Source organism: Rhodnius prolixus, unplaced genomic scaffold, assembly GCF_049639745.1.
Source record: "Rhodnius prolixus isolate KJV_2025 unplaced genomic scaffold, Rpr scaffold_2, whole genome shotgun sequence".
NCBI classification, from domain to species: Eukaryota; Metazoa; Arthropoda; class Insecta; order Hemiptera; family Reduviidae; genus Rhodnius; species Rhodnius prolixus.
This window is the reverse complement of record NW_027411592.1, coordinates 33,339,994-33,367,301: the sequence shown is the minus strand read 5'-3', so window position 1 is coordinate 33,367,301 and position 27,308 is coordinate 33,339,994. Positions and strand designations below refer to the sequence as shown.

Below are 27,308 nucleotides of genomic sequence, written 5' to 3'. Positions count from 1 at the left end.
TTATATTCTAACAATATTCATTAAATATTTTCCTTTTTTTTTTTTTAAACAGGATGTGGAAGTGGTGGTGGAGTTGTGACGCGTCCAATGCAAAGAAAGCTGGTTACCCTTGTGAATTGCCAATTGGCTGAAGAAGAGGGACGATGTCGTGCAATGAGAGCAGCCAGGTCTCTTGGCGATCGTACAGTGACTGAACTTATTCTGCATCATCAAAATCCCCAGCATCTTTCTGCAAATTTATGGGCTGCCGTTAGGGCCCGTGGTTGCCAGTTTTTAGGACCTGGTTTGTATATCTTTTGACTCTTTGGGATAAGTGGACTATTCAATCTTCAGGGATCTTGACGACGTAGAGTGTATCCCAGCAGTATAACAAGATCTGTACACTGTTATTCTTAATATTTACACAATTATACGTAGGGACTGCAGAGTTAGTTGAAGTGTGCAACTGTTAGGGTTTAGCAAACCCAATGGCAAACTCTAGCTCATCACATTCACATACACAGAACACACTTTTCAGATGACTACAAACTATAAAAATGGCACAATAGATCTTTTAAAGCCAGTGCTTTTAACTTTACAGCCTCTCTAAACAAATCTCATGTAATGCTTCTTGATTTCATAATTCATAACCTTTTATATAAACTCCTTAACAAAAACTTACAGTTTAAAAAGTTAAGTATAAGGGTTGATTAAACGCCAAAAGGTACACAAATCAGCAAGTACCCAACATTTCATTAATACTTCATTGATATTATTTAAGTAATTTTACCGCATTAACTTTCATTAATATTTTTTAAGAATTTATTAGATGTCACATACCCTAATGCTGGCCATTTTCATCTACAAAATATTTTTTCAAGTAGCACACCATTTAACTTAGATTGACTGTAATATCTATTTATCTATAATAATCAAACTATTGATTACAGGTGAAAAAGAAAACGTTATAAAAAATAAAAAAATATGAGGCTAAAAAATTCAAAACTTTTTTAAAAAATGCTTACACCAACATACATCAATGATTTTGTTTATTTTATTTATTTATTTTTATTTTGAAATAAAAATCGTCGGTTTAAGTTCATTCTTCGATCGAAGTAATTGTTATTTTATGTAGTAGTCAAACGTTTATAATAATAGGTAATAATTATCTGGCTTTATCGCAAATAATATAGTTTTCTTCAATTACATTCTCAATCTAGGTATTCATCCCACAATGTTGTATATATGTAATATAAGATAAATAAGATATGCATATTTTTAGGACAGCTAATTATTCCAGTATTTTTCTGTAAGTAAAATTAGGGGAACTAAATTAAATTACAATTGAGAAATGAATAAATAATGTTGAATAATCTACTTGTTATTAACTGTGTGTTATTTGTCCTCACTGATATTTCGGTAAGACGAATTCAAGACTGAAATATTGTTTTAAATTCTCCGTGATTCAAATTTAAACAGTAGCCGACTCTAAATTTGTCTTTTTCTAATTTAACATGCATGTATATGTGACAACTTCAGAATAAAGGGCACATTAAAGAGAAATCAGAAGAATAATTTGGAAAAGAGTTAAAATAAAGTACCTATTTATTCGAAGATATAGTATACATTTTATCACAATTATAACTATTATGAATGAACTGGCCAGCATAAGGGTATGTGACATCTAATAAATATTAATTCTTAAAAAATATTAATGAAAGTTAATGCGGTAAAATTACTTAAATAATATCAATGAAGTATTAATGAAATGTTGGGTACTTGCTGATTTGTGTACCTTTTGGCGTTTAATCAACCCTTATACTTAACTTTTTAAACTGTAAGTTTTTGTTAAGGAGATTTTTGTACCCTTTGGATAGATTTTTCTTTTTGTTTATTTTGCAAAGTTACATATCTGCTTTACAGATTTTTTTAAAATTTGGAATAAGCTATTCTATCATTATAACCTGATAAGGTTACGTAGGGGAGCCCTAACCGTATCATCCTACCAAATTTTATCAAAATCGGGCCAAGATTTACAGAGTAATTAGTAATAATAATTTTGGAGGGGGCCTTACATAAAGGGGGCTAACTCCTCTCCCATTCCATGTACAGCGTCGAGACCCCCAAAAGGCACATCTACATAAAATTCCGAATCGAATGACACCTCATTCATGAAAATCGGTTCGCGCGTTTAGGCGCTACGTTGTTTACAAAAAAGGTAACAAGAACAACAACAACAACAACAAGAAGAACAAGAACAAGAACATTTTTTGAAAAAGCCGTTTTTGCTCATTTTTGGCAACTTTTTTCTCGAAACCTATTAGATCTGGGTGGTTGCAAAAAAATTACAGTTATAAAGGATGGTTTGGAGTAAGATTTAAAGAAAATTTGGGAATTTTATCTTTTATAGAAAAATAGAAAAAAATTGTCAAAGTTGGGTGTTTTTCAACGTTACGCTTTTTCGTGCAGTTTTTGATGGTCAACCCTTATACAACTGTCCTACCGGACAGTTTTAATTATTCATATAACCCGTAAATGATTTGCAGTTTGTAGTCTATATTTGCAGCGCATTTGATTGCAAAAAGTGGAAGAATATTCGACAGTGGCCGGGAAAATAGTTTCAACTGTTATCTTATTTTGTTCTACGTTTGGCACTATTGTGCCTTTAATTAAGATTAAAATCTCGAACTTTACTACAGAATTGCTAAGAATAGGAGATGCAGTTATATTTATCACTTCAAGCTAATTGGTGAGAAGAATGAAATAGAATTTCCATTACGTTTTATCGAAGAACAGATAAATTTAGTAAACACATCGGGGAGTTCTCATTTTCGGGTTTCTACATGCCTTTAGGTTTTCTCTTCCGAAGAGCTTCATTCATCTCAGTTGCCAATGATAGGCAACTTAGTTAGAAATCCCTTACTTAGAAACACGAGTTTGGCTATCTAGGGTCCCCTAGTTAGTAGTGAAAATCAAGAGAGCCTAGAAATTAAAAGAAGAATTATTGCCGCAAATAGGTGCTATTTTGGCCTAGTAAAGTACACAGAAAGCAAGCTTATCTCCCGCAGCTAGATAAAAGGAGCTTAGATAAAATAAACCCCCAGAAATATCACTTCACCAACTCGGTTTTTCACCTGTCCATCACCGGACGGTGAGCTGTAAGAAGCTCCTAGGAAGAGAAAATCTAAGGGTCACTAAGGGTTTTATACTGTTAATGTATTTTTTGAACTTTCTTGAAAATAATTTTCTTTGAATTTAGACACTCATCGCACTAACGTACACCTAAAAATTGTATTCGTGACATACTCCAAAAAAATGCTTTTTAAGAGAGCATGTTATGGAAGAGATTAAACATCATCTCTTGATGATGATGAGATGATGTTTAGCTTTCCTTAAAGTAACCAATTTTTAACCTGTATTTATTTATATAAAACCTTTATTTTGTAATAACTAAAATAGTAACAGTAGGATTTACTGTTTCTACATTTTTTAATTCTGCGAGGCAGTACCCTAAAGCACCATTTAATGAATGCATACATTTATTTATGAATAAATACAGAAATTAACTTAATGTTATTATACAAAGTCCATGTCAATTTTACATAACCGGAAGTTTAATAGTCTTGAAATATTTTTTGAAATTTGTTTATAGCAATGCAAGAAGAAGTGTTGAAGCTAGTCCTACTTGCTCTGGAGGATGGTACAGCACTTTCTAGAAAGGTTTTAGTTATGTTTGTTGTACAAAGATTAGAACCCCATTTTCCACAAGCGTCTAAAACAAGCATTGGCCATGTAGTTCAGCTTCTATACAGGGCTTCATGTTTTAAGGTAACTTTTCATTTATTAATCAAATTCTGCTATGTAAAATAATTTGTGATACTGGTGGTATTCGACCTTCTTAATAGACGAAAATTCTATTAGTTTATTTTAAAATTAGTGATCTGTTCTGTAACTGAAAAGTTACATAATTAAGTTCTTATCAATCAAATATAAAACAATTAAATGAGCTCAAAATATGTCAAAGAAACGGCAGATCACGTGTAATACGCAATGGAAACATCAATAGTCATGCAATCGATTGGTTGAACACCGCCGTTGGTATACTTTAGTCAATTAAATTCTTATTCTTCAGAAGTTATGTAGTTCTGATTAGTGAAATTAATGGATAGGTATCAAAAAGGGAAGGAGATTCTTCATTAATGCAGCTAAAAGAAGAATTTCGGGGATACGAAGCACTTAGAAGAGAGCATGACGCACAAATTGTCCAGATAGCAACAGAAGCAGGCTTACGCATTGCCCCAGACCAATGGTCAGCCTTATTGTACGGAGATACCACTCACAAAAGTCATATGCAGTCTATTATGGATAAGTTACAGAGCCCGCAGTCATTTGCTCAGTCTGTACAAGAGCTTGTAATTGCTCTTCAACGAACATCAGATCCTGGAAGTTTATCATCCCTCAGGCCACATCTTGAGTTACTAGCTGCAATTGATCCAAATCCTGGTGGGTAAATTTATTTTTTTAGCTTAAATAGATATTTTAAAGCAAGTTATTATAATTTAAAAACTTCTCTTTACGTATCTTCATTAATAATCACCATTTACTCTCTTCTAATAAATAAATACATATATATTAATATTAATTTAATAACAACAGAGAGAAACAATTCATTGCAAGAACAACAAACGGTGCTGCCTAACTCCGTGAGGTTGCTAAAACACAGCTTACATATCAATCCACCAGACAATCTTGCATCTCGTTTTGCGGGTAACTTTTAATTTATGAGTCAACTTGTAGTGCATTAAATAAATAACAATAAAATCACTATTTACATGTAGATAAAATTCAATAAATATACAACTAAGATATAAATAAATAAATAAATAAATATATATATAAACAACAATGAGGGGAATGCCCAGTCAATATAAAAGACATACATATTGACCTCGTCACTAATCCATAATTACACAGTCACCTTAGGATTTAAGCACCGTAGATATGGTGATGCAGAATTCCCAAGGAGTCCAAAATAATTGACTCAGCAAGATTGTGGAGGCCGGTAGAGTAAAAACCCATCTCTCTCGCAAAATCAACCGTAAGCCTTGGCAGGGTTCCCCGGGCTCCGAACCAAAGGCCCACTACCCTATACTCCCTCTCACCGAACTCCTCGCGGAACTTTTCTTTGAAGAAGGGAATACACTTTTCATAAATTCCCTTCTTTTCAATATCCACCTTATCCGCTTGGTTTGGGTCGTTTGTTTCATATCTTACCGTTGGGTCTATTACGAGCGCTTTTTTGTCCTTCTTAGAAAAAGCCAAAATATCGGCGAACCTTGTCGACCCATCGGCATCGATAGAGAAAACTTCCTCAAGACAGTCATAATCCCGCTCCCTCAGCTTCTCGGAGATCCAATGCTTCACATTGTGATGGCGGCGGGTGATTAGAAGCATGTTGTAAGGACATTTGCCCAAAACATGGGCTACAGTTTCAGTCTCTCGGCCGCATCTGCGGCAGAGGGTCCCAACATTTCCCGTCACATTACCACCAACACCTGGTACTCCTCGCAGAGGGGCGTAGTTTATATTAAGCTTGAGGGCATTTGACCATTCAGAGCCAGTGAGCAGTTGCTTATCGTTGATGAATTTATTGGCTTTCGGCTCCTCTTTAAAATGGCGGTCACCAATACCTTGCCACTTACATGCCGCCCAATCCTCAAAAGCTTTTTCACGAAGAGACATTCTTAACTTTTTGACGCTGGATAACTCTTCTGTAGGATACTTTTCTAAATTAAGCCTCTGGGCGCACTCGTCTACTTCTGCAGCATAATCGAATATTCCCTGGAACATAGCATCATCTACCATGGCCAAGCGTTGCGCAATTGAAAGATGTTGTAGGGGAGCCTCCCACTGGCACCGTAGTAGTCCCAGGCCACGAAATCGTCGAGGGGCATAGAACATGGCAGTGTTAGAGTTAGCTGGGAGACCTAACATAGCCTTAACACTCCTTCGAATTACAGTGTCAATGCCTTCCAAGAGTGTTGCTGGCAATTTAATGAGAGGTGCACACTGCAAAGGGTAGGTTAGAGCCGGAAAGATGTACTGATTTATAACATTTAATTTCTGCTCCGGCTTCAACAGATTTGAAACAGTCAGTTTATTCAAATTCTCATTGAGTCTAGATACAGCATCCTCGTTGCAAGTTAATTGTTCCTTGAAGCTGCAACCGAGGTATTTGACTGTTTCTCCTTCACTGATCGATTCTATTACCTCCCCATTGTCTAGAACTAGACTTGTTCCATGCAGCATTCCTTTACTGATAGCTATGGAGGTGCTCTTATTTGGATTAATTGCTAAACCAATTTCACTGAAAATCCTGTTGATGCACATGATGACCCTCTCAGCTGCTTTAGCACTGCAAGCTGTCACCGCTTGATCATCAGCAAAACCAGCCAATATTACGCTTTCCTGACTGGAGCTCAATTTGTAACCATATTGAATAGAAAAAGCAGGGTCACATATTTCATGATAAACGTGATCAATAGAAAGATTAATAATAATAACAATTTAAAATTAATTTATACTTTTCACTCAAAATTTTGATGAATTGAGCTGTGAATTATAAAGAAATCTGTGAGTTATGGACAAGAAAATATTTTTATGTTCTTTTAAGTTCAATGATTAGTTTTTACACTCTCTGTATTTGTTTTGTATGTAAGCACTATAACTCAGATACGAACAATCACAGAAATTAAACAATATTTTGAAATTCATTCAAACTTTAGTTTATGTACCACCACAGGATCTTACAATAAGTGTTATCTTCTTTATTCTAAAGTGCCACTTCTATGTAATATCTTCCGGAGTAAAAAGAGTAAATTTCTCGAGGGGGGTTTTAGTTTTCGCAATTTTTTCAAAGCTGAATCAAGAGAGTTTCTTTAAACATAGTACATCGACTAATTCATATATATAAGTGATACATATATCATATAACTTAATACTGTAGATTAGATTTCATGAGGGTGACCAGAAAGCCTGCTCACCACATCTCAGAAGGTGCTGCTGAGGTACCTAGTTAGAGCCCTTTTTTCAGTCTGTATATTTGTTAGCCTCAGGAGTCTGAAGGATTTTTCTTCTCGGAAGGGCGAAACCCTGAGCCATTCCTGTCTTTAGTATTAAAAAAACACGTGCAGCGCCTTTGTCCTGTGATAGAACCGCCAAGACTTTGCTGACCCGACTCTGACAGACTTTTGCGAAGCGTGAGTTACAATGACCAATCAAGAGGCTTACGATCGTTTGAATGGTCTTGGCCCGGTCTTGATGTAGAAGTGCCGTAAGTTTAAACGAGCTGTTATCCCTCTGCCTCCCTCTCCGGCGATTTATTATATCCCATTATTGTTGGCAAAATTAATGCTCTGCTTTATTTTATGTTTAAATTTTAAATTTATTTTATGAGATTGTAAATTATACGTTACGTTATGTAAAGTGGCACCCAACGAGATCCTCGAGCCTAGGATCAAGAGGCGCATGCTCTATCAAACTAAGCTAGGTGTAAAATGTAACTTACAGATAAACAAAACTAATTTTCAAGTTTAACTTTTGTCATACAATTTGATACACTTTGTTCATACAGAATTTAAAAAAAAAAACAGAATTTAAATCCTTGATTACATTGTATTAATAAAATAATTTTTAAAGCTGTGTTCTGTCTAAATTAAACATTGTCGTGAATTAATATTGCAGTAACCTTCTGCTTTATCATGATTAATTTGAAGCGTATTAACTTTTTAATGAAAAAAACAAAACAAAAAACTAAAGCCTTTAAAGAAAATATTGAATTTTTTACAGAAGTAGTGGCATACAGTATGGTAGATGTCGCCCAAGGGGTAGAAGCATGTCGCGTAGTGGTAGCAGGTCTTGTTGAATTTATGAGAGTTCATGGTAACAACAAAGCGAGTGGCGGTTGTACTGGAGCTGGAGGTAGTCCAGCGCCAGGAGAGCATACAAAATACAAGGTCAGCCTTTGCCGTGACCTTATCATGAAAGGAACTTGCCCAAGAGGTTCAGCATGTACGTTTGCGCATTCAGGAGATGAACTGGATAAGTGAGTATAGTTATGATAAATTAAAGTTTAGGGGATTGAAGTAGTAGTACAAGGGAAGAGAATGTTTTATAACACATTACGGTGTTTTAAATTCACCAAAAGTAACATTATCTTTATTTCTTAAATTCTCTTTTATTTTCTCAAATTTTCACAAGCGAACAGAACAAATAACATTGAACAATGAATATCTATTTTAGCGTCATGTTTTTGTTATAGGTTTAGATCCAAAAATCGTAAAACTCCAAGAAATTCAATTAACAAAGAAGAAGAACATCAACACGATGATATAATGTTTTGCAATGAAGGTGAGTATAACCTTTCTGTCGTATATAATAGAAAAAATATATAAAAGTTAGTACTATGTACAAAGATAAATTACGTCACCATTGTGGAATTCTAGGGTTTATCTTTTCTCGTTTTTCCCATTTCATACTTAAAAAGAGTAACAATTATAATAGTTGTATATATACTATTATTATGTACATTGCAGGTAAAACTTGAAAGGTTCTAATAAATTCTATGTAACTCAATAGAAAACTGTATATTTTAATAATTAATGCATTGAACTGAATAATATAATAAGTATAAGTATGTATGTATGATATATATGATTAAGTTACAGAAGCTTTATTATATGAATTTATTTTCTCTTCTCTAACTTGATGGTTCAATGTTAAGTACTCGTATGTGTATGAAATATTCAGTAAATGAATGATCTGTCAGCTTCTCTGAAAAGTAATTCACCTTGGTTATTTATTCTTTGCTCGACCTTCTCCTGCTCCTTTTTTTGTAAGCAGCTGCACGTGTTGAGTGTACAAAAGAAGTCTACATTTTTACATACCAAATATGCTAAGAATATTCTCTTTTTATTCAAAACTCCATTTGTATGAGTTTTAACACCTAAGAAAAGAAGCTGATTTACGAGTGATTTTAAATTCTTTTCAATTCTTTTAAAAGCAGAACAATTCTGATTTTTCAAGATAGCTATTGATCACTTCTACCCACAGCAATAATTATTATTTTTCTGTTTCTCTAGAACAAGCAAGTATCGTCTTCAATCACGTTGCAACCGAGGTTTCTTAAAAATTATCCATGATCAAAAACGTGACTGTCGCAAATTCAAAACCTTGTTTTAGATAAAAATGAGCTAATTCGGGACACATTGAAATTATTTTACTGAATTTTACATTCAACATGCAAAATCAGTGTTCCTTGTATTATAAAATTGTATCTTTAATTATTAATTATCTAACGTGTGAAACATTTATCATGTTCCTTTTGTTTTTATTGCTATTATCTTTGCGCATCGACAAGTTGGCCATTAACGACTCTATTATTATTATTAGTATTCCTGCCTCCGGACAGTATTCTCTCGTTACAGACAACACTGTACATCACCGGACAGTAAGATGTAAGCTCCTAGGAAGAGAAAATCTAAGGGCCAGAAGCTGGTTTCGAACCCCGGGATCTCTGCTTTGGAACCCAGTATACCCTACTTCGCTATTTTATTATTTTCTTATTATTTCTTCTTATGAATTCTTCATGGCCTAATGACCACTTAGCAAGGGAATTCGCGCGTAATTGGTGGGTTATATTAATCGGCAATTTTACCTAGTCCACTTTGTGGCAGCAGTAGCAATTTAAATTTAGAATATAAAACTTTGTGATTATTATATACTTTATTCCATGCGATGACATAATTTCAGTCTCATTTTAGTTTTTCTACGGATACATGTTTTCATTTCGCTGCATAGCTTTTGTAACTGACTACCAACTTGCACAATAATATAGATAAATTTAATATTAGCAAAAATATGCTTCTAATTAGTCTTTTTTAAATTCAATTATAGTTTTTATTTGTAATAATTATTCCAAGAAAATAATATTGATATATGTTATAATATTGTTATATATTTGTACAAATCCAGGCCTTGAAAAATACTAAATTTTTGGTACGATAGCGAAAAAAAAAATTGCTGTTAATTGACCCAATACTTGCTACTATTTATCCAAAATTTAACTGTTAAAGACCCAAAGAAGATATTTTAGTTCCTAATAAAAAATTTTTCACAACTTGCCTCAATACATCAATAATTAAAAAATATTACTTCTTCTAGGTAGTATTGATTATGCTGCTTATCCTTTGGTTGCACAAAATGCAGCTTATGCAGCAAATCAGCAAGCCTATATGCAATCTCCAACAACACCTTATCCAACAGAAATCTATAAGTAAGTTAGAATAGTGTGAATTCAAGGAAAGAGGTTACTTTTTCTTCTAGGGTCATTCAATAAGAAACGGAACAAATGGATTTAATTTTAATCCGGATATTGAAGGAATTTCATAATTTAACTGTTTGTGTGCAAAATCCTCATTTCTTACATATTTTCCTATTTCTTTTCTAATTTTTTAAGGCGTGCAAACAATATTTCTTTGTTTTGACTTGTATTCAGTTTTCACTTTTTCGTTAAGTGAAATATATCGTCTTTAACATAAAGACAACTGCGTTAAAAATGAACACAATTGTACACTAACTTAATTTTGTCAAATCTCTTAGCAAATTCACTCCACATGTGATCAATTTTATTCCTAAAATCATATGTATTTTTATAAATGAATACAAGTATGTTTTAAATAATATGTTGCTATGAGATGTCTCACGATGAGTCCTCGAAGGAACTAAATAAAAAAAGTCCATTGGAACACGGTCTAGGTGGCAGAAATTCCCTGTTTACTTTTTCACATTTACCTTGGGCAGATTTTGCTGAATATAGGTGATCGCAATCTCTCGGTTGGTCATAGAATTCCTCTGCAAGGATCTAATGATACAATGCATCTAGCATAGTGACCTGAAAGATGTTAATTTACCATCCTCTTGTTAGGCCATTCGTTAACCCAGAGAGTTAATTTCAGCTACCCTTAATCCCATATAAATCATTAATCTTATAATTTTCCAAAAAGTAGATTTTTTAAGTATTGCTTTAAATTTTTCTTTATCAGTTTGCAAAATTTTCTACACCAATCGGGAGAGTCAACATTTAGCACAAATTGTGTGTTTTATAGTTATTTATTTCTTCTCTTATTGAATGACCTTTTTTCAAATAACGAATTAATTCAAAAGTCAACACATAATAAGGTGAATTTTGTAATAAGCCGTCTATAGATTTTATTCCTTTTCTCTAAATGCTTATGTTAAAACGAAGAGCTTTCCAAAATTTATTGATTACTTACAAATGCTTTCGGACTTATTGATGATTTCTTAATTTAGTCAGATCGTATACAAACAGCCTCATTTTTTGTTTAATTATCGCAATATTGTTAAATTTTGTTGTGATATGTCTTTATTTTAGTTCACCAACCCATGGTGTTGTGCTAACAGCGAATACTCCTTTCCAAGAATATCCCCCGTCGCAAGCAGTACAACCTCAAGACGCCAATCGATTACATCAAAAACAAATTTGGAGGCCTCATAATATTCATAATTCGAAGGTTATTATTCTAGCTGCTTTGAAAGGGCTTGTTTTGACAGACTTAATTTATATTTTTTAGTTTATTATTCACCAATAAATTCAATTTACAGAAATTCGTAAACTCACAATTACATTTTGAGATCGGTATTGTTACAAACGTGGATAAATGCGTAGAACAAGAAGTCAAATTGCATTTTGGAGTTTTATTTCATTATTATGATGTTTTACCTGTTTGCAGAGGGTTGCATCCAGTTTGGCAGTTCTTCATCACAGAAAACAAGAAATATTGAATAAACTGGAGAAAGTCGTTGCTAGATGTAATAACAATCCTGTGAGAAATGTAAGTAAATATAAGTTTATTAAAAAATAAATTTATGTGAATCCTCACATGACTTTGCCTCACATAAATAATTAACACTTTTGCTGCAATGCACGTTGCAAGACTCGGAAGTTTATTAACACAATTAATCTCTCATAATAATGTGTAAGACACAGGACCTTTTATTTATATAATGTATAATGATGATAATTATTTGTGTCTTTGAGAGTGTGGTCTTGTGTTAATATACACAAACAGACTTAAATGTACCTTAAGGTTGTGATTCGGTGTTGTCAATTTGGGAGTCGTAATGTGTATGTTTACATTATATTTTATTAATTGTTATCAGGATGTTCAAAGTAACGCCACTAATTATTCTGTTTGGAATTCGAGTAATGTGATGCATTCGCCTTTAATCGAACCACAAGCCAATTCTATATCTGGAGCAAGACCTATGCTTTTCAGGTAATTAGTTACTTCATGTTTAGGCTTAATATAGTTTGTTGATAACGTAAAATATACCTTTTTATTTTTTATTATTAGATCTGACTCAATATTGACTGAAGAGGAATTTATTCCATTTGATCCTCCTGTTATCAGCAAATTTGGTCCAATTTCCAGAGATGGAACTAAATTTGGTGCAAATACATTTTCAGATACAAACTCAAGCCGACTTTGCAATCCCGTAACTTGGGTATTTAATGCACCTCAAGGTAAATTACTGCTATGATTCAAGTGATATGCTACTCTTAAATTACTACTGTTAATATTGAATGAAATTTAGTTTCTATAAATTTAATGTATCGGTTTTCTATAATTTTTATACTTTTATTTTTATAGGAAGTTTCCCAGCTCATGTTATGCAACCTAGTAGGGAAGGATATATCACTGTATCACCTGGAATGGTTGATCCACTTCTTTTACATCCAAGACCTAGTCAAATTGTGAACCCAGACTTGTCTGCATCTAAAGAGTAAGTAACTTCCGGCAATTTTCCTTCCATTTAATACTCACGGTCGTAGGCGTGTCCAGAATTTTTTTTGGGTAAATAAGTGATTATTTAATAATTTGATTACTTTTCTATCATTTAGAGTACAGTCACTCACTTTTATAATGAGATTGTTTCTGTAAATATTTGTTTGAAATAGTTTTGACTACATGATCTCATTAAGTTCAAAAATAAATTTGTTTGAAAGGCTTGAATATGCTTTAAGGTTGTGATTCGGTGTTGTTTGCATTCAGACTTAGCAATGCATTAATTTGTGAGTCGTAATTTACTCAGACATCTAGGAGGCTCTATTAGTGAAGATTAGATTAGATAAAGCGGGACGGGACCCACGCCCCACGGCACCGCAGTCACAAGAGGCTTCTCTATTAGTGAAAGTCCTACAAAAATAATTCAAGCATGTGAGAAATTGCTTGGAGAGAAAAGGATTAGTATTTATAGCTTGGGTGCCCGGAAATTCTTCGCGAAAACAAAAAGAGGGCAACCTTCCTCATACCTTTCTCATAGGGTGTGATTGCCAAAGGACCGAAAATTACACGGTATTTAAGATTCATCCTCTCAGGTCTCCTTAAACCTCATATAGTGAGTATGTTGTCATAACTTTTACTGTTTTTGATTTTTTTATTTTTATGAAATATTTTCAGATTTTTTGTTGAATCTCTAAAAATGAAACATCAACTGAGAACTCTCGAAAAAAAGATAAATGATTTAAAGGTGAGCATAAATTATTTAATAATGATCTTTAACCTATAAATAAAGAAGTACAATGAATTCATTGTTATTATTATTTGAGTGGGGTCATCATCATTATTGGTGTTATTAGCACTTCTAATTGATATTAAGATGTAGTTTAAGAAAGTAGAATAAAATATCTCTGAAAACTTTTTGCGAAAAGAATAACCGTAGGAGGCAAAACAAGGATTATATAAGATTGGGACTCCGAAATAAACCGTAGTTTAACCGGGGAAGTTTGTTGGGTCCGCGGATTTCGGACTGTAGATTTCGTTTAGTATCTTCGTTTAGAACAATATTTACCTATAGCTTTACTCACGCCTAGATCATGCAATTTTGTAATTTATATAAGCAGAGTGTAAAACAATTTACAGAAGAACAAAAACTTAGAACACAACTCTTGCGTTGAGGACTCCAGTTACCTTTTGCGAGATAATCAGTAAAAAGCTCTAAAAGTTTAATCATTCATCATGATTTACGACGAATTCGACTTTTTTGTTTCAAAGCACTGCTCCCACCCATTGCTTTCATTGCGAGTACCTCTTCAATTAAATCAAAATGTTTTCCTAACTCTAACTTCTCTAAATTCGGGAATAGTTACCGTTACAACTAAGTTGCTGTAAATTCGTTTTCGTATTTTTTCATTTAACCACCTTTTATAAAGCTTATTCGTATTTAATTCCTGAAGTAAAATTCTGCTCACTACCTTTCTTATATGGACTCCATATTATGGAGTAGTTAGATACTACATCTCTTAGATAATATTTCTCTGATATCGATTACAAGCCTTCTTGACGTTTTCATCTGTTGTTACAGTTTTGGGTTATCTTTCACTTGGAACTCAAGTTCACGTTCAAGATTAGTTTCAAGATTTTGACAGAATCTGTTCGTTTTTTCCCCGTTAAACTTTGCCCATCACTCCATAAATTTGAGTATATTTTCAAATTAGAAAATTCACCATTTTGAAAAACTAGCCTTGTGTTAGGCTTTTTAACTCCCATTAAATATTGAAGGTTTTTTATTTTTACAAAAATGGATTCCATTACTCCTTGCCCACCCATTCTCCACAACCGGATAATACCTTTAATAAACTCGGAAAATACCCTTTTTCAACTCTCAATTATTTCCTACATCTCTACAAAACCGGAGCACATATCCTGCCATTTCGCGAACAGAACTTTAGATTTGTCCTATCTAATTTGTTATAGAGTTTAAGTATGGCTAACTATTTTTCTTCAAGAAGAATCATCCTTTAGGTCGCTTTTAAGCAGTTTTGACTTATTCTTTCTGGTACTAGCTTAAGTGACGTGAAATATTATTACTGACATTTTTTTTATATTCCGGACAACTTTAATGGTATTCAAAAATTGGTTGCCTGAAAAGATGCTGAAAGAAGTTCTTGCTCTATCTTTTCATGGTTCGATAAACAAATAGCAACACCCAAAAAATAAATAATTTCAAAAATATGTTAATATGATTAACCAACTTTGTGAAGAATTTTTATAAATGTTATAGTGTACTTTGTAAACCCAATAAAATTCATACTATTTTCGCGTAATTCGCATTTGTTCTTCAACTATAAACAAAATTAAAAATGGAATATGCAGAAGCACTTCTCTCTAAAGCATATTACTCTACATTCCGTTATGTAGGTAATTGATAACGGCAAATGTTTACATAGTCCTTACTAGGTATTACTATACCGAAGAGAGTTGATGATTAAAAATTAGGATAATAATGAAGAAGAGCTGTGCTTATTTCATTCCATAAAAAGTTAATGTTATTGTTGTTTTATATTATCTTATTTTAATTACAAATATACAATATTTAACGCTGGAAGTGTAATGAATTTGTATTTGATGAGTTAATTTATTTGCATTTTATTAAAATAAATTTTCACTTTTGAGCTTGCTGCCGAAAATCCTGCAGCTTTATCCGAAGGAGAAAAACTAAGTCAGGAACTTCAAATTATAGAACAAGGAATTAGAGAACGTGAGAAGCAGTTGAGGCTGGTAATTTATTATTTTTAATCTTTTTAAATATTAATTTTGTTTTATAATTCAAGCTATTATGATCTGAGTTCATAGGTGTCCGGAGCTTTTTTCAGGGCACTGCCGAACAGTGAGCTCCAACCTGCACATGAATCTCCACATGAAAATCCAATACACTAACCACTTAGCTGATCCCTTTCCTTGTAGTTAGTTGCTAGTCGAATCCTTTCTTTGTAATTATTATTAAAAAAACAGTGAATGAATGACGTAAAATTAATGCAAGCAGAAGTAATTTATTGCTTATTAAAACAAATCTCCAACTTATAAATGAATTTTTAAACATTTTCGCAACCGAAATAATTATTCTTACTGAAACTTACTTATTTACTTTTCAGTCGATTATTTACTGAAAATGTACTTTTTTGTTTTGCGTTTTTCACTTGCGCCTCCAGAGAAATAAAATCAGATTAAAAATATTTCTTATTTGAAATCAAACCAGACGTTTATATGATTATAAAGATCTATTGTTGCAATGTTTTTTTTAACAACGGACTTTTATCAAAGGTCTCCATCTTAAACTAACAGTCCCTATCTAGTTCTGGCTAGTTGTAAGTCATCGAGATGTTCGGATGGGGGATTGCCCCATTTTTGACATTACTTTGGATTTAACCAAATGAAAAAGGATTTCTTGGATTCAGAGAAGTGCTAGTCGTGAATTTCGCATTAAATGAGAAGTCAAGAAAAACTATCTGGACGGTGAAACAGATACAAATTTTAGAAAAGAAAAATAAAATCGTCTGGTATTCTAGTTTATTTTCACGTTCAACAAACTTTTCAGCATACACAAGAGTCACTGTTCAAGGCGTGTAAAAATAAAACAATTAATAGAAATTATTATTTTTTATTATTATTTTTTTTTAAAGGATTTTTCCTCAACCTTTAGGTTTCCTCGAACTAATTATCCCACTATGAAACTACCATCTGGACACATATACCAACAAATTAGTGTACTGCAGGAATTATAGTTACCATAAATAGTGATGATAGCTAGATAGTATAGAAATTATGACTGTGACCAAAAAAAAAAAAATGGATGATATTATATAAGTAAATTGTAAACATTAAAAAGTAAAAATATAATGTTAAAAGTAAAATTGTGTGAAGAAAAATATAATTATGCACTAAAGAAGTTAATGCTAATTCTGAAAGCCTCGCAAAATTCTGATGGTTGAATTTAGATTTCTAACGAAAACTAAGAGGTGAGATCACGTAATTTTACTTCTTATATTATCCATGTACTTAGTTTTCTAGAATAAATCTCAAGTCAAATAGAATATCTTGTACATTTGAGAGATTCCGAAGAGATGTATGTGTATCACATTCTTCATAGCATTTTTTTTCTTTTCCTTTAATTCTGGTCTGTGTCCTGTCCTTCTTTGTTTTGAGTTTACTTATCAAGTTCTTGTTGAGCAGCAGGAGTCACACTGTATCAAGATTTGATCGAAATTGCTAAGGAAGAAAAGAATTTCTACAAAATATATATGATTTAAATAATTTATTCAAATTAAATTGTTAGGAAAGTGTGAAACATTTAACTCATTTAAGCCAAGAAATTTGGTGGTTTTATATTTAATTTTAAAAAAATTTTAAATTTTAAAGTTAATCATAAATTACTATTTGTTTTTCCAGAACCAGCTGGGCACGGGGACTACTACAAATTGGAATGGTGAAACTTGGCCAGTTTATAGGAGTGAAGAGGTGAAATAATGTTTTGACTAATTTTTTAAAATACACTCAGTGACAAAAAAAACGGACACCTGTAGCTATTTGTTTATCTTCTTTAATAATTAGGTACAAATGTTAGCAATGATCTTTGAGCTCAAGCTAGTCGTTGCAGACTAGTTGTTTACCATTTATCAGTGATACTTATTCTTTTAAAGTGTTTAAAACGGGTTAATAGATTTTTTATTTTTTTCTTGAGTCAGCTTATCAAGTGAGTTTTTTAATTTTTTAAAATGATATTCTTTGATTAATCATAATTTTTGCAAAAATTTAATTAAATTGACTTTTTTCTCTAAAAGGATGGTTTTAAGTCGTGAAGAATTTGCCCGGGCAGATGCTTTGGCCAACGAAGGGCATAGCGCACGGTACATCGCTCAAGTCATAGGTGAGCCGCGCTCTACTATCCACGATGGCCTTCAACGACTTAGGACCACCGGAAGTCTCGACCGAAGAGAAGGTAGCGGTCGACCGCCATGTGCGACGCCTAGAGACGATCGTTTTATTACTCTTACAGTACTGCGAAATCGTCATGTGACCGCTCCCGAGATACGTAGCGACCTAGAAACGGTCCGCAATGTCAGGGTGAGCTCTCGGACAGTCATTAGAAGGCTTCAAGAGAATAACTTAGTCTCTAGACGTCTCGCATCAGATTCTCTTCTACTGGAGAGGCATCGAGTAGAAAGGAGACTTTTTGTAAATCATCATCTCCATTGGACACTTGAGCAATGGGGGGCTGTTCTCTTCACAGATGAGTGCCGGTTTGCTTTGTGGCAATCAGATGACCGGGACCGTGTGTGGAGAAGACCTGGTGAGCGGCGCTATGCTTCATGTACCATGCGAGAATCCCAACCTTTTCAAAGGCAGTAAGTAATGGTATGGGGTGGAATCAACACCCAAGCCCGAACTAATTACTATCTTTGACTGCTCGACGGTACATTGAAGAGATTCTTCAGGAAGCTGTGGTCCCATTTACTCCATTTATTGGGGATAACTTCGTGTTAATGCAGGATAATGCTCGACCGCATGTTGCTCGAATTGTTACCCATTACTTGGAGGGTGTCCCAATGAATTGGCCAGCACGTTCTCCAGACATGAATCCCATTGAAAACTTATGGGACATGTTAAACAGACGCCTCAGGCAACTTCCGTCACCCCCAAAAAATGTTATCAGCTACAAACTGATGTTGGTTAGTTATGGAATGCTGTTTCACAAGATGAAATTCAGTCGCTTATTTACTCGATGCCTAGGAGACTGGAAGCCCTCCGAAGGGCTAGAGGAGGTAATACGTGGTATTAGAAATCAACAAGGTAATAATTGTTACTTAAATTTCAATTTATCACTATAAAGATTTTCCGGTGTTTACATAATTTTTTTGTAACTTATGAATTTCTGATCTGATTGCATTAAAATTAACTTATTAAGTAATTATTAAATGCGTTATAATTAATACATAGATAAAAAAATGGAATTAAACAAATAAATACAAGTGTGCTGCATTTTTTATTTTAAATATAAGTGCCCGGTTTTTTTTGTCACTGGGTTTATTTTATGTCATTAATTGATACTTACCTTTTTCGTGATTGAATGAAGAAAAATGGTTTGAAAAGAAAGAAAAAAAAGTTTCAAGAATTTGAATACACCTTTCGCTAGCGTTAAGATTGAGATTGTGGTAAAATTTCGTGTAGAAGTAATAAATAAAATGTTCATACATTCACTAAAATTTGTTTCACTATTAACTTACAGAAGAGCAATCAAAGAAAAGTACAGTAAAATTGTACGGAATTCGGGTTATCTGTTGCGTTTAAGGAACATTTCAGCATACATACGGTATGAGACACTTGCAGCTTAAAATTGAAGTTAACTAAAGAAGATGAGAAATTAAGATAAATTCTAATGAGTTGTCTCTGCCAACCCGTGGTTGAATGATTGGCCATTATTCTAGGAGGTATAAACTTTTCTCCTTGGATAAGTAAAATAACCTATTTTTAGTGTTGATTGGAAGTCGCTTTTCCTGAGACCAAACATACTACATGTTATGGGTTTTTTTTTTATTAAATTTGACAACATATTCAAATTAACACCTTCATTTGAATACAGTTCACATATAATCCTGATAAATTCAACAACATAACTCACTAAATTTGGACTGAGACATTCATCTTCATGGTATCTAATCCCCTCACTACCGTTGCATGCTTTTCCAGAAATACCTGTATAACTAATTCTATTTCTGAAATTCAGAGATCGCTACCCGTCTCAAGAAATCGCGTTCTTTGCGCCTGAGCATTTAGCTCAAAGTAAAGTGCCTATTTAACCGGGAGTGTGTACAGTAAATAAAGAAGAAGGTACCGAACGGCTGGAACTGTGTGTGCATTACCCTACTGAAAAAATTTAAGTTAAACCGGGTATGTTCACCGGGCCTTCATCAGGTGGAAAGTTCTAAAGCATCAAACGGCATGTTATGAGAAGCTTCTTCCACAAAAAAGAAACACCCGTATTTTTTAACCTAAACTCACATCCGATCCCACCGATTAGACAATTCAAAAGCTTGAGTCAATTGTTCTGCAGTATGAGCTTGATAGTTTGGATGGAGCGGGTTGTTTTTTTAGAGAACCATTCTACTGTCTTCAAGAAAAAAAAAAATTAGCACTGAGTGCTTTAGAAAATAGAGTACTCGTTCCTTCTCTGTTTGTCAGAAAAACTACTCTAACCCCTTTTCCCAATGTTGCAACGTAGCCCTTAAAGATCCAGATCAAAAACACTGCCATTACATTCTACCATTCTCAAGCAGAAAAGGGTAAACTCCATAGAGCTCTCCAAATTGAAACGCTGAGAGGCGCATCAGAATAACAGAGATGTAGCTTCTAGTTATTGTGCGCTAATACCTGAGGTACCTAAATAAGTTAATTGTATTTATGATGTCCGATGGCCCAGAACTCGGTTGGTTGTGGCCCCCTCTTTAGCAGTCTATATCCAAAGAGATGTATTGGATAGCGAAGCATCCTAAAGAAAACTGCCACTAGCAACACTTGCATCCTCCATCTCCAGAGCTTCCTCCCCACATTATACAGGTTTTCTCACCAATGTCAACGCCGTTGGCGTGTAAAAGATATAAAAGGTTAAGGTACACGATGTTGTGGTGTTTAGGTCTATGTAATGGAACGGAACTCTGGCAAAGAGTCGTAGGAGAACTATTTCAAGACTCATTTTGTAGCTGACTTCTGTTACATTTGTAAGACTTATAATTGTAGCTGATGCAAGGCACGTGGGAGAGCTAAGTTCCAAAATAGCACTCAGAGTACCCGTTGCATTCGTTCTCTCTTTGTTCCACAAAAGCCTTGTGTCACTAAGACTAGACTGTCTCAAGATTTGAATGCGTTCAGCCTGAAAACAAGAAAGTTTCGCCCTAAGTTAAAAAAAAACTCAATCAAACCATTTATTTCCAAATTTTTAACTAAAATTTATTTTTGAAATTATGGAATTACTAGTGAATGAACTCACTTCAGATTTTTTCCCCAGTATCTTGCACAAGAAGATTCTTATGAGGCTGGAATTGCCAACGATATACGTGAATTAGAATTACGATGGGAGTATGAATTGGAAGAGCAAGAAAAGAGGTGGTCAAGTGAAGAAGAATCGACAAAAAAATAACCAGGTCTCTTGTAACTATCATCATTTTATTTTATTTTAATGGTAATAATTCTAATTGAAGAGATTTAATAGCCATAAGTGCCATAGGTAAGGTGAAGAGATTTGGTAGTTGCGTTGCTGAAGCTGCTTTTTCCGAATAATGTGCAAATAAATAGCAAAATATAATTTAACCATTTGATTAAAAAAGCAAAAGTAAAAATGACAGCAAGGCAATAATGAATAAAAACTTATAATCTCATTAGTAATGTGAAGCAGTATTTTTTAAAAATTGGTTGTTTTTATTTTAATCAATTTATTTTAAACAACTGCAACTTGTAATGAAATAAATATACGTGAAATTAGAAAGATGAGAAAGAGTAAAGCAGTTCCAATAACCATTTTAGATTATGCTAATAAATTTACAAAAAAAATCTGTTAAATTTGTTGGAAAGAAAAGTCGATAAGATTAATTTATTTTTACATCAATTCACGTAAAACTTGTATATAAAAACATATTTTCTGAATGTCCTGTGTGTGAAATTACTTAATATTTTTATAAAAAAAAATTTTTTTTTGGAGGATCGCCCTCTTTAAAATAATTTTGTCTCAAAAAAATGTAATTTTCTTTTAAAATATTGGTTTCATTTTTCATTTTGATTCTCGTTCATTTTCTTTCTAGTTTAGAGGCAACATTGATAGATGGCAGTTTTCAATATTTACTTTTTATTAAAAAAACTGAAAATATATTTTTAAAAAATCAGATCTGTCCGTACGCTTGCTGCGTAAAAGTGTATATAATATATACCTTTTTAAGACCAAGTATAGATACACATATACTGCATGGATTGACTTACAATCCGGACTCTTTCAGTCTTTTGGTAATGTCAAATTATTATTTTTAGTATTATTATTTAAATAATCAACATTGAAAAATGTATTATCTTTGTCTTTAATAAAAATACGGAACCTACATACCTAAGAATGGTACTATTGTAGAATATTACCATTGACACGAATTGGTTTACCTTTTTTTCGTTCGAATGAATCGTGGCTTTTCCCTGTCAGATCTAAGGCGTTCCGTTATTCCTACTTAATTGATGTTATTAAAGGTACTCATGCCTAACTTAACAGAACCTTACAATATTGAACAAACACCGACTTTTAAGAGATACTCATTAAATCTTTTAGATCACAGTAGATTCGACTCTCTATTGCCACTCCAGTACACATTTACTTTTTTTAAATTGTAATGGTAATATTAGCAATAAGCACTGGACTGTTACCACCAAAGAGGGGTTCTTCCTAATTTGACATCTCTTTTAGAGAACATAAAAAAAGGAAGTGAACGTGTTGTTTGATATATTTTCCGTCTATACTCAAGGTAGTTTTATAAAAATTATAAAACTAGGACTCTATACTAAATTACATTATTTTAGTAAATAATAAGATGAAGGTTGTGATATAATGAATTTTATTTTTATCTTTGTTGCCTTAACATACTTATCAGCTTTTTTAAAAAAATAATTATTGCTTTTATTATAAATTTGATTTAAAAACATTTTATAAATTATTATTGTATAAATGTTATGTATACATAACATAGTTTAATCAAGATAGTGTAGTCCACCTTTATAGTATATATATTTTTTTATATTGAAAATAGATGATCGTATTAAAATATAAATACATTTAATTATAAATATTTTTTAAAGAAAAGCAAATTTATATTTGAAATATATTTTTTTGTGCGGATATGGGCATTTTCTGGTAAAGCTCTGTAAACGTAATATTATATAGGACGTTTTAACTTACAAAGTTCACCAATATCGCTGGGGCATAACAGGCATTTTTATTCTGTGCCAATTTCTAAATATTTATTAAAAATATAATTTTGTTCCAATTATTTGCATACTTCTTCAATCAGTGCATAAATACTTAATTCTGCCCTCGAAAAAATTTGTGTAGTCTTGGTATTTTTGTTTGTTAATGATTTTGTTTTTAATTTGTTATACACTACTAATATTTTGTTTAATTAAATCGATCGTGTACAGATTTATAGAATTTGAGAGTGACTGATAGTTATGGTAAAGTTTCGTCGTAAAATAAATTTAAAAGAACTGCAGTTTAACTGAAGGAATATTCATATACTATATGTACGTATTTTATATAATAAAGGAAAATAAGATTATGTATTGTATCTTTTATTAATAATAACTAGTTAATAAATAAATTAAAAAGAAAAGAATTTAAAAAACACTCATGGACTGAATTGTAAATTGGAACAGATTTTAATGTTGTATCTTGCATGTTAGACATGTCATTCTATTAGTTGAGTTCTTTTATTTGGACTTTCGATATGAAGTTTAGACTCCGTTTTTGTGAGTACTATAAAGTAGATTACATTTTTATGTTTTCTCCCCCCTCCTTATTTATAATCACTTGATATGCAAGGACTGTGCAATGGGGTAAGAGTTCGACTTATTTTTTCATTTATTTAAGCATTATATTAAAATTAAAAGTAAATGTAAAGAAATGATTTTTGTGCTAATCACAAATTTAAATGTACAAAAAATATAAATATCTAGTTTCAATAAACTAATTACGGTGACTGTATTCTGAATATATTTATCTACAATAATATTCCTTAATAAACATTTAAGATATATGTAAAGTTAACTGGTTTATATACTCCAAGAGAAATAGACTGGTGACGCTAGATCTTTACCAAGTCCATATTTCCAATGTAATTCTTTATTCAATTTTTCTTTAAACCTCATGTAATGTTTTAAAGATACTTTTATAAGTATATATGAAATATATCTTTCGTATAATATATAAATGAATGTTCCATTCAAATATAAGTTTACTTATTTAAGGTCCATTATGTGATAAATATGTAATCTCTATAGTAAGGCATAAATTTCATGTTTACAATTTTTCATTTTCTTTTTTTATGAAAGAAATATTTTTATCATTTGCATCAGACAACCTTAAAAGGAAGTTGTTAGTTTAATTAGTTGTTAGAATAATTAGTCGAATTTATTATCATGTTGCACATGTAATGATATGATTATATTAATCACTATGTAATTTTGGTGGCTTGGGGAAAAGTAATATTTTCTCGTATGGAAGAAAGGTTGAATAACATTGCTTGGACAATGGTTATCATTTTAACACTTGAAATTTGAACTGATAAACTGTTATTGTGCTTATCAGAAAATCTGTTTTTATTTCTTACCTTAATTTCATCCAGGTTTTGGTAAAGGTATGTTCAACTTGTCGCAATTCTTGAGTACGTTAATATAGTATTTAGAAGACATAACCGTTGGACAGATATACCGTTTACTCATAGGTATGTGCAGCATTAAATAATGTAAAATATGTATTGCAGGGAGTTATATAATCACATAATATTTGAAAATTCATTTTCAATTTTTTTCATTTTATTTATTTTATTTTTTTATGAGCTGTTTTATTAGCGTTTCGGTAAATTAACAAAGAAAAAGGGAGTTAACTTTTATTTTCAGAACTCTTCTGTTTTGGGGGATGTAAAATATTACAACTCAAATAGCATGGGACAATCTTATCACCAAATCATCTATCATCTTTAGTAAAAAAAAAAATCTAACATCCACCCGACTTCCTCTTACCTCATTTACATAATTAAATTCACTTAAATAGTACCATTTTCGAAAAAAATCGTTTGTAAAATTGCAAAAATTTATTCAGTAAATGATACTTTCGGTCAGCCACTTTTCAACAAATATAGAACATATTTTATTCTTAATAATATTTAATAAGTGAAGTTCAAACTTCGCACAGAAACAGCACTTTTTGGGAAGCCCAAGTAACAAGATTATGTGGAGAAGAGAAGAATTGTCAAACGGTTGTGCAGAACGAAAAAAAAGGAATTCGGAAAATAGCAGGTATTAGCGTGTGGTGGAGTGGTATGAGAAGCGGAGTAGCAGGGAGTTCTTTCAGGAAGTTCAGAAGCATAAGAAAGGCATAATAACCCTAAGGTATATACAGGGTGATCTATTTAAAACGCACCAATCGCTAATAACTTTTTAGGAAAGCGGAATTTCGAAAAAACTCACGAAGTAAACTATATGTTTTTTCGGTCTAGTTTTCATATTTTCCACCCTGATGCTGTATCTTCATTTTTGGCGGAAATACGGCTAAAAACCTGTTTGGAGTGTCATAAGGACCACTATTTAATCTAAAATATCTCGACAAATATTAGGGGTATCGAAACGAGGTCAACGTTATTTTTCACAATTTTTTATGTAGTTTTCACATTTATATTCAAAACCAGTGGTCCTTATGAAACCCCAATTGGGTTTTTAGCCGTAACTCTGCCAAAAGTGAAGATACAGCATCGGGGGTCGAAAATTTGAAAACTAGACCGAAAAAAACATATAGTTTACTTCGTGGTTTTTTTCGAAATTCCGCTTTCCTAAAAAGTTATTAGCAATTGGTGCGTTTTACTTCATTACAAATGCATTACATAAAAAAGTATTTAATCTTTAATAGAAAAAGGAAATTCTACCGATTTCCTTATCTTCATTGAATGTTCGTTTTTTGGCAGGAAAGTGGAGTGTACGATTTATTTAATTATATTTAGTATTTTCTTGGGTACAAACATAAACTACTGCTCAATAAGTAACGTTCCAAGGATTTTATTGAAGGCCTTTGATCTATTTCCAAAAATTAATGTGGTTTAAGGCCTTCGGATGGAATAACATGAACCTTGAAAGAGCCTTGAGAGTAAATGTTCATCAGAACTTATTAAATTCAAGGAAATAGAGAGTAAGATTACTTTAATTTTTTTTTTATTATTATTATTTTAAGCCGCTGTTATTGCTGGGTGCTTTTATTTAATTTGACGTATTAACAGATTCTTCACAATTTGAATCATGTGACAAAAACGATTACCAATTGTAACTATGAAACTATTTAGTTATATAGCCCAGTTATACGGTTTGGAAGGGCAGTCGGTAAAGGTTTCTATCTTCAAAAGGCAATATGAGGCAACCTGTTCCGAGGTAATTTCAAAATTTTTACCAGCCAATCATTCTGGAAAATACTTTTAGTTTTAAATGTGACCCTAAGATAAGATTCTAGTAGGGCGGCCCCAAGGCCTACGCCGCTGCAACCCTTTTGGATCTATTGTGACTCCCCCACACTAGAGCTTGCCCTCCAGACCCGTCCGTTTAATCAGACCCTTAATTCTGGAGAGCTACTCTTGGGTAAAGGCCTTGGTTTTTCCTACCCGAGAAGTAACATCCTTAGCCAGACAAGCCCCTCACACTGACACAACATGCAGTGCCGTTTCCTCCTCTTTCTTACAGAACCTACAAAGGCTATCATCCGCTAGGCCCATGCGATGCATGTGTTTTCTGAGCCTGCAGTGGCTAGTTATTGTGCCTCAATTATCCTTATAGCCCCACGGCCTTGGCGGATTAATTCTGAAGTCAGCCTTGGCAAATAGCCCGTGATGAACTCCTTCTCCTGTCTCGTGATCACCCTATCTCGAGACGAATTAGAGCATTCGGAGTATTTAAGGGCAAGTGTAAAATATATTTTAATAATTTAATTTGACTTTTTTTAATGTTATCGGTATAGCTTGGGCCCCGAATTTCCGACATATTCAGAAGTGTAATTCTGATAAAAAATCGAATAAGAAATTTTTGGTTTGCCGACCAACCTACTTAAATTGTTTTGGTATGCTCGCCGCCTGACAATTAGTTAAAAAGAAATTGGCTGCTTTTCTAAATTTTTTAGAGGATGAAAAAAGATTAGCCTTCAACTAACATTTATTAATTTAATTTTTTTTTTTTTTGTAATCTTGTTCGTTTTAATGCTGTTTTTTCTAACATTTACCTCCTTGCGCATTGGAATTTTGTCTCACGATTATCTGCAATATATTATTTCATTGACGATTTTCATCTTAAGAAGCTGCCCCCTGGTTACTTTCAAACAATCAGAGCCCCTGTTATTAGACTAATTTTGTTATTTATTATTTTTATTTAAATATTAAGATTTCCTCTCCAAAATAAATCGCAAATAAATATTTGAATTTTGAATATGTATTTCGGGTTGCATTAAATAGAAATAAAAGAGGACAATAAATAATCTTGTAAGTCATTTTTAATAATCATTTAGATTTTATTTGCAGCTTTGAGATGAGAATAGTATAATCGTTAAAAAAGAGAAATTTAAAAATATATATGAATAGTTTATTTTTAACGTTGTAGATGGAGCCACATGTAGGTAACCAACATTGACCGGCTGAC

General features: G+C 32.6%; 1 protein-coding gene across 4 annotated transcripts in view; it reads left to right on the top strand.

The window, feature by feature from the left end:
• The window catches only part of roq (RING finger and CCCH-type zinc finger domain-containing protein roquin), a 33,852-nt gene extending 9,620 nt beyond the window's left edge, over positions 1 to 24,232 (top strand). Inside the window, exons 4-20 of one of the 4 annotated variants that reach the window (XR_012455563.1) lie at positions 53 to 283; positions 3,632 to 3,807; positions 4,149 to 4,482; positions 4,636 to 4,746; positions 7,828 to 8,083; positions 8,300 to 8,388; positions 10,201 to 10,312; positions 11,432 to 11,570; positions 11,790 to 11,891; positions 12,220 to 12,335; positions 12,414 to 12,583; positions 12,711 to 12,843; positions 13,521 to 13,590; positions 15,516 to 15,620; positions 17,289 to 17,357; positions 19,126 to 19,327; positions 20,902 to 24,232. Coding sequence is in view for 3 of the 4 variants with exons in the window: in XM_074119040.1 (XP_073975141.1) it covers positions 53 to 283; positions 3,632 to 3,807; positions 4,149 to 4,482; positions 4,636 to 4,746; positions 7,828 to 8,083; positions 8,300 to 8,388; positions 10,201 to 10,312; positions 11,432 to 11,570; positions 11,790 to 11,891; positions 12,220 to 12,335; positions 12,414 to 12,583; positions 12,711 to 12,843; positions 13,521 to 13,590; positions 15,516 to 15,620; positions 17,289 to 17,357; positions 20,902 to 21,033 (2,345 nt within the window). In the remaining variant the exon portion in view is untranslated. The remainder of the gene's footprint in view (positions 1 to 52; positions 284 to 3,631; positions 3,808 to 4,148; positions 4,483 to 4,635; positions 4,747 to 7,827; positions 8,084 to 8,299; positions 8,389 to 10,200; positions 10,313 to 11,431; positions 11,571 to 11,789; positions 11,892 to 12,219; positions 12,336 to 12,413; positions 12,584 to 12,710; positions 12,844 to 13,520; positions 13,591 to 15,515; positions 15,621 to 17,288; positions 17,358 to 19,125; positions 19,328 to 20,901) is intronic. The other 3 variants (XM_074119040.1, XM_074119042.1, XM_074119041.1) reach the window with 3 other exon arrangements.
• The last annotated feature ends 3,076 nt before the right edge of the window (positions 24,233 to 27,308 follow it).